At 37.5% G+C, this 12,055-nt stretch overlaps 1 protein-coding gene across 3 annotated transcripts in view; it reads right to left on the reverse strand.

The window, feature by feature from the left end:
* Positions 1-2,381: 2,381 nt before the first annotated feature.
* The window catches only part of LOC149951697 (CD151 antigen-like), a 53,788-nt gene continuing 44,114 nt past the window's right edge, over positions 2,382-12,055 (reverse strand). For all 3 annotated transcript variants that reach the window (XM_090168125.1, XM_090168122.1, XM_090168124.1), the window contains 6 exons: positions 7,026-7,217; positions 6,878-6,952; positions 5,893-5,988; positions 5,637-5,828; positions 5,491-5,574; positions 2,382-4,233 (listed from right to left, as the gene is read on the reverse strand). In XM_090168125.1, the coding sequence (XP_090024251.1) occupies positions 4,186-4,233; positions 5,491-5,574; positions 5,637-5,828; positions 5,893-5,988; positions 6,878-6,952; positions 7,026-7,217 (687 nt within the window). In that variant the 3' untranslated portion in view covers positions 2,382-4,185. The remainder of the gene's footprint in view (positions 4,234-5,490; positions 5,575-5,636; positions 5,829-5,892; positions 5,989-6,877; positions 6,953-7,025; positions 7,218-12,055) is intronic.

The following is a 12,055-nucleotide window of genomic DNA, read 5'->3' on the forward strand; positions in this document are numbered from 1 at the left end:
AGTAGAGTTAAATACGCTACGCTTGTGCTTAGTTCAGATAAATACGCTACGCTTGTGCTTACTTCAGTGAAATACGCTATGCTTGTCCTTAGTTCAGTTGAATACGCTATGCTTGTGCTTAGTACAATTAATTACGCTACGCTTGCAGGCCCTTAGCCAGGGGGGGGCATGTTGTCAGTATTTATAGCCCGGTGTACCGGTAACAGAAAACCACACCACCGGTGGCCTATCATCAGAATGCCCTACGCCAGCGTCCACAAGCCCGGACAGGTGACAAAACCAGCATGGGTAGCAGAACCCTACTACTGATGGTCGCACCCTCGACGCAAGCCGCTCAACCCAGCAGAAGGTGCAACAATGGGACGACCAGCCCGCCACTTCGCACACAGCAGTGGGATAGAGAACGGATGCTCTAGCAAATCTGGCCGACACCCCACCTACAGAGGCAGGGAGCCAAGCCCTTTGGAGAGAGCCCCTAAAGCGGAACGGCAGGCACACAGCAGCCCGCATAATCCGGCACAGCTGGCACCGGAGATCCCGGTGTGATCCAAAAGGCCGGGAGATGGGTCCGCCGTGCCCTCATACGGAGGCCCGCAGCCCCACAGCAGGCAACCCAATCCGCCGAGGCGGCCAGTTTGCCCGGCCCCTCTCCATTAGCCTGGGCCGAAGCCCAGTATCCAGCCCACACCTGACCGAAGTCGGAGGTTGGAGATAGGACCCTTTGGACGGAGCTAACATCTCCCAGTGCGCCACCGCCCTTATGGGTTACAAGAGCCGGACCCCGACTCCCCGGTAAAGCCACCAGTTATTGCACACTCCGACCCCTTGAGGGCCCCAGGGGGGGGGCAGTACGAAAAAGGTGAATTTATAGATAAAACGGTTTATCATTTTTCCTATATTATTTAAATTAAATAAGTTATTAACTGAGTTTTAGCCAGCGGAGTCAATGACCAATAGGGGTCTAATACTGCCACATAGAGATACAAAATTGAAATTGGAAAATCAGTTTCTTATATTATGGCGTCAATCAAACGAAACAAAATTTCTTTTTTAGATGACTTTCAAACCCTATTCGGAATACATGCTATTGGTAATTCTAAATATGAAATCAGTTATGTCATCACTTCAGTACAGTCAAAGCTGCGGACTTTGTACCGCATACAGGAAGTTATCCTCTCCTCGATTTGGAGTGTGAACATTTCAACGAAATTTTTCAAAATATCTTCAAAGGATTAATACCATAGCCATAGGTCTTTTCATAAAATAAGCTACGCTTGCCGAACTGGTTTTTATGTAGCTCATTCGTCACGAAATACGTAGCAGTTCAGTTCAGTTTATTCTTTAAAAACAGGGTTTCTCGTACCTTATGCCCAGGGCTTTTCTTTGAAAAACGTCATCGATACATCACTCGTGACGCAGCAGCAACATCAAAACAAGAAAGCCAATGTTACTTTAGAAAAAGGCCTATTCATAGGAAGAGAGCACTGTGCTACGAGGCACGAATTATACGTATCAAACGCACGGACACTGAGTTCCAAGTCATTAAATGTTAAGGAAAACTTGTTTAACCCAGCTTGTCGATTGCCATATTTCACGATAATATGTCAACAACATCGACGGGTATTGGGAATATTACGTATTTTGCTTTGGAAGGATTTAATTTCTAGTAAGCCATTGCTTTCGAACAAAGTTCTCTGATTGAAATAAACTGAATCCAAAGTCATTCAAAAGTTATTTAACTATTAGCTTGATTGCCATATTTCACGATAATATGTCAACAACATCGACGGGTATTGGGAATATTACGTATTTTGCTTTGGAAGGATTTAATTTCTAGTAAGCCATTTCTTTGGAACAAAGTTCTCTGATTGAAATAAACTGATTCCAAAGTCATTCAAACGTTATTTAACTATTAGCTTGATTGCCATATTTAACGATAATATGTCAAAAACATCGACGGGTTAGTAAAATTACGTATTTTTCTTTGGAAGGATTTAGTTTCTAGAAAGCCATTGCTTTCAAAAACATAGATATCTGAATTATATGATTGAAATCTCGGAAAATGTAAGCTATCCATAAATGTTTACTAAGTTTTCATTAATTCAACTGTTTAGATTTAGGAAAAGCAATCTAGAGCTTTGGGGCAAGGCTTAAGAATACTGTTTGTTTCGGCTGTAATGTCTGCGATATGAGTGACGACCACAACACGCTGACGCCAAGTGCCGTTGTTAATCCAATTTTAAAGTGAGTTAAGTGGCTATTTCTTTATCGCCAATCTTATTTCTTATTACAGCTTATACAGTAGTATCATTTTGCTTCTCTATGTTATCTGATATAATTAAATCAATGTCAAAAGCGTATGTTTGTAAAAATGAGCTAAATTTGGTACGACAATAAAAAATTTATTAAATTTAATTAAAAATAAATAAAAAACACCGTTTTACAAATTAAAAAGGCAATACGACAAAAAATACAAATCACAATTTCGGGAGCTTTTTTTACATTGACTAAAAAAAGAATTTTTAAAAGCCACCATTCTTTATAGCCTACACTCATTTTCGGCATCGAAGCAGTCATTGCTTTGTTTGTACTTGGTCCTTCCTATCACAAATCTAAAAACTCTATTTCAAAAGTACGGTGACCTCCAGTGGCGTCACCAGGATTTCAAAACTGGTGGCGCTTAAGCCATTAGCACTGGTCAGGGGCGTCCTATAGTGAGTGATATGGGGGAGTGGGGAGCTCCCAAAAACGTTTTTAAAGTTGAAATATTGAGGCCGACTATAAAAAATTAAATTTTTGATGCCCATTTTTAAGTTCGAAGAAACTTTTCGACAAGTGAATTGGAAAAATTGGGAATTTTAGGTGGCGCTTCTAGGAAATTTTAGGTGGCGCTTCAGAAATTTGACAGGTGGCTCAAGCGCCGCCTAAAACACCCTAGCGACGCCACTGGTGACCTCACTCGTCACTTTTCACGAAGAAATGCTTGAAGAATTCAAAAAGGTGAGGTGTCTCATATATTACTGGCTTGGAAATTAATTATAACATTCGATGCCCTAATAAAAGAGTTCCTTAATCGGCAAATTTCTCACCCAATGTTTCTCAAACAAAAATAAAGTAAAGTTGCTTTCTAATGTTTTAAAATCATCTTGTGTTTTTTCGTTTTAACCAAGTAGTTTTTGTTAAAATAGATGAGCGTCAATTAGTCACAAAACCCAAGCGTGTATATTATCACGCGTAACATAATCATTCGGAAGTGTGCCACAAGGAACAAAGGTTAAATGGACTGCAATGATCACACTTTTGAAAACGTCTATTCAACGATTTCAACCAATCAGTAAAAGACAACTAAAGAGGTTAAATGTCAACGCAATGTCCCACGTGGAAGTTACCAAATTTACGATACATCCTTTGAACAAGGTTTAATTAAGGAATGGAAAATACCTATATGGCTAACTTACGTTTGATTGTGTTACAAATGACATTACGAAAACTACAAACAGTGTTAAAAACTTTGTCCGACACATCGACGCGTTCTTAGACATAACAGGGCCACCCTGATTGGTGAAAAAACTGCATTTTCAATTTTAAATTAATTCAAATACAATGTTATTTTTGTTTTTTCAGTTATTTTCTCAGAAAATTTGAAACTATTTTCAATCGTTCAAACCAATATCCTGGTCATTCTACTTTCAGTTACAGTTTAACCTGACGCCGCCTAGCGGCTATCGGCGACAGCGTTCTCGTTTTGAAATAGATAAATAAATTTGAGATACCAATAATACACGATGGACTGAAAACGGATTTACCATTTTTAGAACTAAAAAATGGCCTAAATTTGAAATACAAAAATGTTGGTTGTCTTTTTTGGAAGGAATTTTGTTTCGAAATTTTTCGATAAACGAGAATTTTATAAATAATTCGCCCCCTCCTGAGTTTATATTTTGGACACCTTTTCTTCATATCGAGGAAGGGGGGGGGGCAGATCGTCGGCTTCGAAGTAGCTTTGGGGGGAACGTTGCTATGTACAGGGAGAAGCTACTTCCGATGCCGCGGTTGTATGTTGTTTAGTTCGTTTGATTTTTGACATTCGAGTTGGTGTCGCCGTTCGTTCGATATTTGTTGCTGTTTTTTTCGACTGGCATATTTGATGGTTGACCTTTATTCTCCGCAAAAGGTCACTCGCCTCTACCTGATTAGTAGGAACAAGGCGCAAGAGAGAATCATGCCCAACACCTGATTGCAAAGAAGTGAAAATTTGTTTAAGAATCCATTCTTATGATAAATCCATAAGTTTATAACTATATTCCGTAAGTGTGTCAGTTAATTGATGTATTGCTCATAGTGGAAGTGGATAATATATCTCTGGCGTGAGAAGTGTCCACCTTGGTCACCTCATTTTCCAATGGACGCCGCTAACATGGCATGAAGGGCTTACCACCACTCTAATAAGTATTCTAACCCGGCCATTGGTAATTGGCTTTACAAGTCGCTAGTTGACTGAGGCCTATAGTGGTTCCTTGGGTATTAGCTTAGCTGATTACTACAAAAAATTGCACTAAATTTAAACTTTCTTTAATAGTTTTAGAAAGTTAGTACGCGTGCTCTAACCACTTAACTATATTTTCTTCTAAAGAGTATTTTGAAAATTCAACGGGAACAAGCGAATAAGATTAACAGGATTGCGAGATGGATACTTCTTTTTGGGAGAGATTTATACACTTATGATCATAGTGATGTATATTTTACGTCGTGTCCAAAAAAGATAAACCCCGTAGCGATAAAAAATAAGCAGCCTAAAAACATAATATAACTTTTTCAAGCTTCCTGGTCACTAGGACACTTAATCACTTACAAGAAGACTACCCGAGGTGTAACACACCGATTTTGTTCAAACTCGGGGGTTAAGTAGGCCTTAATGAATCATGAAAATTCCCAAAAGGAAAAGTTTCAACGGGCATTAGTTTTGCAAATAAAAATGTTTTTGACTACACAAAATAGAAAATTCTTTACCGAAAAAAACGTGGGATTTTGAAAAATTCTAAGGGTGCCCCTTAGAAATTTTTCGGTAAGGAATTTTCCATTTTGTGTTGTCAAAACCATTTTCGGTTGCCAGTGGCGTAAATAGCGCCGCCGCAGGGGGCCCCCGAGAACTAGGGGCCCCCAAACGTTTATGATTAAAAACGGTGCTATTTAAAAGGGCCCCGAGTTGTTTTTCGCGGGGGCCCCGGAGTTCCTACTTACGCCACTGTCGGTTGCCATGGCAAAACCAATGCCCGTTGACACTTTCCCTTTTGGGAATTTTCATGATTCATTAAGGCCAACTTAACCCCCGAGTTTGAACAAAATCGGTGTGTTACACCTCGGGTAGTCTCCTCGTTAGTTTCAAGTCCACCAAAAATGTCTGATGAACTGACACACTTATATGACATATAATCATACACTTATGCAATTCATAACGCCTATGGAACAAAAGAGAAAACGTCATCTTACGAGCACGCAAGAGATTCCGATGCCCACTCCACCAATGATCATCGCGTGATCTTTAACGAACAGTTTCATCTTTTCGTAACAACCCTACAAAGAAAAAGAAAAGAATGAAATTCCAATCGTGGATTGTGTCGCGATCGCAAACTAACGTCTTTGTAGACCCCGATGACCCGGTTGGGCACCGACATGCAGGACTTGATGGCGTCTTCGCTGCCGGCACTCTCGCAACAGGAGCGGGGCACTCGATATCCGTCTTTCTGCATGAAGGCCGGCGACTTCTGCACCCAGATGACGTACGCGTCTTCTTGGTTACCCTGCACGATCATGCCGCAACATTCGAACTGGAAAACGGAAAGAGTCATTACGTTATTGACCGTTCTTTTAGTATTCGATAAGACCACCGACCTTTCTCTGTACAGCGTCCCAAGCGTCGGTCACTTTGGTGTCGTTCTTGTAATAGACGACGCTCATGACCATTTCGTTGTACATGCGATCGTCAACCTGCGTTGGAGAAAAAACACATATCCATATATTATATGTCGCTTTCGACGTGACAAGATATCAAGTTAATAAATAAATTAACAGTCACTTCAATAGGCGATAGCCTAAATTGCGAGGTATACTGGGTAAAATTTCTTTCGGGAAACATTTGAGCGCCATTAAACGGTAGAAACCATTAAAAATAGTCACGTGGTTATAAAATTTACCGTTTTTACTTTTTTAATAGATAAAAAGATTAATTTGTTAAACTTAATTTAGGATTATTATTGTGATAGTGATGTTAAGTCTCTGAGTAGAAAATGGTAAAAAGATTATAGACTAGAACATGGTTTTAACCTAGGCTTAGAAAAGCAGCCCCGGTGTTTGTTAAAGTGCCTTGTAGAAACTCACACGAAACCACTCGGTTAGTGACCCGTGTTAGGCAACAATGTTTTGCAAACACTTGGTGGTTTCTTTTCGCCTGTTCTCGGACTAAAAGTGTACTCTTTTTAACCTTAAACGATTTATTCATCTGTTCCAGGGATGATAATTACTCTAGCCCAAGAACTATTCGCTTGTTGCGGAGTATTATGGCTACTCTTTTTACTCCTTCTGAAAAGGAGGTGTCGAGAGAGTAAATCGGATTTTGGTGTCTGCTATCCAGAAATTATCGGTTAAAAAGCCTAAGAAGGCCACAGGCAACCATTTAGGAAAAACGTTTTTACTCCGATTCGAACTATTCGCCACCATGGAATCGGAGTAAAATGATTTCATAAGCGTTACTCTTCTTGCCCTCCTCCGAAATGCCGGAACAAGCGTAAAGAAATCACCTATATTTGTTTCTCAAGTTTTACCACACGAAACTTTTTGCCAATGTTTCATAAAGTCAATATTTAAAAAAAAAGCCTACCTCGTTCTTGAAAACGTATCCCAGGATGCCACCGACCATCATAATCACAAATATCATCAACAGTATGATAAAAAACTGTCAAAAGGAAAAGAGGGTTTAAGGTGAGTCGGACTACTGCACGTGACAGATTGAGAAATCGCGCGCGTACCGTTAAAAGCATGCATTTGATTTCTTTGAAAGCACCGAAACAGCCGAGGAAGGAGATGACGGTCACGATGACCCCTGTGGCGATCAGGATGGACGCGGCGCTGACGTAGAGGTCACTCCCGAGTAGCCGCTCCATAAATGTCCGCTCGGCCAGTGTCCATACTCCGACGGAAAAAACCACGATGCCACCCACCTGCAAACAAAGAAAGTCAACAACGGAAAACCACCATTTTCAAATACAGGGTGTTTCAAAAGGTTGTGCAAATATTTTAAGGAGTTGTACAGGTGAGTTGAGTAGTATGCCTGTTTTGGTCCCATTTTCCTACGATGAGTTAAAAGAGCGTCAAAGAGCTTCAAAAAGTGGGCTTCTAGCCCCTGCAACAAGCGCAAAATCAAGCAGCGGGGAAACGCGAACATTAAGGTTTGGGTTCGTGTGATAGGTCAAAAAGGACTTTGTAAACAAATAGAGGTAACCAGCGTAAAAAAGTAAAATTGAACAGTATTTAAAGTCCCTGCGGCCTATTTTTCTAATACCGGTATCGGCCGATATTTGCCGATACCGGTATTAGAAAAATATTTTCAGAAAAACATTTAAAATAGGAACATTCTCGATTAACTAACTAATGATAATATTTTATTTGATTGGCCGCGCCAGGTACGCCAAACTTCAAAAGTTAGATCATACCTTTTTTAGACAGGTGGTTAAGAGTGTAAACAAATAAAAAACCACGATATTCGATTTGTGAAAATATGTATCACGTAAAATGAAAAGAAACATATTCGGATATGCTCCTGCAAACTTATCTTAATGAAAAATGAGAATAAAATGTTATGACAGTGTACTAAACCGTCTTTTACAATGATTTTATCATGTACACTACTGTTATGATACATAACTTTGTTACTATCGGCCGATATTATCGTACACGAATAGCCGATATATCGGGTCTACCCATATCGGTGCATCTCTCAAATTAATTTCAAAATTAAGCTTTTTTGTTGATTGTTTTGCCTATAAAAGGTTAATCAAAAGTATTATAAATGATAAAACCAATTTGAAATGGCGACTGTAATTTTAAATAAATGATAATTTAGTTTTGAGTGACGTCATTTGTGAACGGCCCCTAAAAAGGGTTCGTACAATCGTTACTAAGTGTTACAAGGGGAAAGGGTCACTGAAATATGTTACATATACCGAAATCTAAATTACCAATTACTTTATTGCACGCTATTAACACCTGTTTTTCTCATTTATAATAGTACGATTAGTCTTCTAAATGTCAAACATTAAAAAAAAACGTTTGAATGTAAAGTAATAATGTATTAGATTATAGTTCTATTATAAGGGAAGTAGAAGTATTTTTCGGAATTTTCTTTCTAATTGTTACGATATGTTTACGAAAATAAAATAGATTTTCGGTCAGCGTGCGCAGAATTTCAACATTCTGGTTTGTACACTCTGTTCGAAAAGTCTTCGGCCGTTGCAATTTTTGCACTTCATTTCATTTTTCTCGAATTTGTAAAGGGTAGAGCGATGAAACCAATTGCATTGTTATTTTTAAATGATTTTCGATTATTATCAAAAGGTGTTTGTCGCGAAACGTGGAAATTTACGCGGGAAACGGAAAAAGTCGTTTTTGATAACTTTTTTAATAAAAGTGCTACGACATTTTAACTTGCATTTTCGAAATCAGTCTATAACTTCAAAATTTTAAATAGCGTAAGAACTTGGAAATATTAATATATTTCCATGCTTCTTTTTATGTCAAATATTCCATGAGTGGAATGTAGCGATATTTACTTATTAATAAATCACATTTTACCAATGAAATCGCTTTAGAAAATCACGATGATATTGAATTTCCTCTATTTTTTGTAGACAAGTAATTAGAAAAAGCAGCCAGAACCTGTGAAACAGTGGCGCACCCTAAATTAATTTAAAAATAAATAAATAATTCAATAAAATTCTTACGTTGTGCAGGAAATCCTAAGAGCGTCACACTTGTGAACTTACATGTTTCGTGTAAATAACATTAACAATATGTGGAGGTGGATACTTTTCTCTCAGATATTATACGCTTTTGGTTTCACCAACAGCATAATGCCCAATTTCGTAGCGCTTAACAAATTCAGCACTGATTAAGTAATTATAAATTTTAAAATTACTTAATTAATTTTTTAATTTATTGTAATTTTATTATAGAAACGTGATTTTAAATAAAAACATTTAGTAGTTTAAAAAATATAGGTGAGTGGTCCTATCTCAGCATCGAATTTAGGGAACAAATTACAATCGTAGAAATCGATTTAAGATAATATATATATTCCAACCAAACAGATCTTTCCCACTTCACTTTTTGTTGTATTGGTTATATAGTCATTGGCATCCCAAGAATTGATACATATGTGTGCCACCTAGGAGCAGCAAACACAAGGAGAACGCAGCTATCCTTTAAACACGATAACGCGGTGTTGTGTACAAATTTCATTGGACGAGCCTTTATGCTGAACGTTTTACGGGCGGGGGGAAGACAATTTACGAATTTTCCCCTTCCGACGGCAGCAGGCGGTAAAGCGTCTAACCAATGAAAAATGTTCGCAAGAAAATGCTCGACTTTTGACGGGTTGCGTTCTCCTTGTGTGGGGTGCAGCTGCGTTTGTTTATCCTAGGTGCCACTGAGTATAGTATTTCCAACTCTAGATTTTAAAACCGACACGTTGCTTTCACACTAAAAAAAGGTGAATTTTGGTCTGTCAGAAAATTGACTAGAAATTATCTCTACGATTTAATAAAAACTAAAGTTAGATAAAATGTAGAAATAGTTTCGTTCGAATCGATTTTAAGTGCTTTAGAAGAGTGTCTCTATCCTAGTCTGGATTACGTAAAGCTGTCCAACGTGACGTCGAAGCCTCGGACACTTTCGCGATAAGAATAGCCAGATAATTACAAAACGTCAATTAAGCTTTTTAGTTCTATCAGTCTCTTCGGGTTTTTATGTCATTTTAAAAGTGCCTTTTTAAAACTCTCAAGATAAGACTTTTTTAAATATCTGTCTAGCCAAGAATTTATTCGTGTGGACAGAGAATATATAACCGCAGCTATAGGCTTTATTTTAATGATCCAATTGCAGATATTCTCCACCTACACGAAGACAGAGCTGGCGATCGTACCGGAGTTTCTTCCCCCTTGGCGGTAGAAAGTGGGGAAAGATTGCACGATGAAAGGCGAAGGGGCGTGGTCTTAATTGCGGGTATCACGAGGCGAACAGTGCGAGGCCCACATATTCTCTGTTCGAGATAATCCATTCTTGGTATAAGTGAAGTGCGAAAGATCTGTTTTATTGGAATAATTTAGTGGCTTTTATCTTAAATCGATTTCCACGATTGCAATTTGTTCACTAAATTTGATGCTGATATAGGACCACCCACCTATATTTCATAAACTGCTTAATGTTTTTATTTAAAATAAAGTTTTTATTTTAATACTACAACTTATTTAAAAATTCATTAAGTAATTTTTAAATTTAAAAATAGTTAATTAGTGCTTGAATTTGTTAAGCATTACAAAATTGGGCTTTATCCTGTTGGTGAAACCAAAAGCATATAATATCTGAATATACTGCTAATGTTATTTACGCGAAACATGTAAGTTCAAAACAGTGACGCTCTTAGGGTTCCCTGCACAACGTAAGAATAGTATTGAATTATTTATTTATTTTTAAATTGATTTTTAGGAGCGCCACTGATTCACAGGTTCAGGCTGATTTTTCTAAATATTTGTCTTAAGGAAAATAGTGGAAATTCAATATCATCGTGATTTTCTATTGAAGCTATTTCGTTTTCTAAAGCTATTTCATTTTCTAAGGCTATTTCATTTTCTAAAACTATTTCATTTTCTAAGGCTATTTCATTTACTAAAACTAATTCATTTTCTAAGGGTATTTCATTTTCTAAGGGTATTTCATTTTCTAAAACTATTTCATTTTCTAAGGCTATTTCATTTACTAAGGCTATTTCATTTTCTAAAACTAATTCATTTTCTAAGGCTATTTCATTTTCTAAAGCTATTTCATTTTCTAAAGCTATTTCATTTTCTAAGGCTATTTCATTTTCTAAAACTAATTCATTTTCTAAGGCTATTTCATTTTCTAAAGCTATTTCATTTTCTAAAACCATTTCATTTTCTAAAGCTATTTCATTTTCTAAGGCTATTTCATTTTCTAAGGCTATTTCATTTTCTAAAACTAATTCATTTTCTAAGGCTATTTCATTTTCTAAAGCTATTTCATTTTCTAAAACCATTTCATTTTCTAAAGCTATTTCATTTTCTAAAACTATTTCATTGGAAAAATATCCCTACATTCCACTCATGGAATATTGGACACAAAAAGAAGCATGAAAATATATAAATGTTTCCAAGTATTTACGCTATTTAAAATTTTTAAGTTATAGACTGATGGCGTCAACTGGTGTGTTTAAGATTAAAACCTCTAATGGCGTAACCCAAATGAAAATATCTCTTTTCCCATATATGTGTATTGTTAACTTTGATCTTTCAAGGGTACATACTTAATTTTTATATTAATCCGGTAAGACCATAAGTAGCATAATAAAAGTAAGTATGACACTTCCTATGGTTTTAGGGCAAACTTCCTGACCCAACATTTTTCCCTTACTGCGATTCTGGCCAAGTTCTACTTGGACTTACAATCAAATTGAGTAGCGTGTTATAGTCCTTGGAAGTAGTATTTAGCCTTGGTAATATTTAGGCTGAGAAATAAACCATGACTGCGCAATAGCTAAATAATCAACTAGGCTAATACCCAAGGCCCCACCTTAAAGCCATTAATTCCGGTGGCCGGGTTACAATGCGTAGGTGGATGGTGGCAAGAGCTTCATGCTACGCGAGCCAACAGCTCCTTCATTAACTATTACCGTTCACCTCAAAAATTATTTATGGAAAGGAAAACCAAACAACTCGGTGTACAACACCTTTCAATAATGGGGGGAGAACGTACAAACTCAACGCGG

Source organism: Leiobunum rupestre, chromosome 3 (genome assembly GCF_980474605.1).
Source record: "Leiobunum rupestre chromosome 3, qqLeiRupe1.1.hap1, whole genome shotgun sequence".
NCBI classification, from domain to species: Eukaryota; Metazoa; Arthropoda; class Arachnida; order Opiliones; family Sclerosomatidae; genus Leiobunum; species Leiobunum rupestre.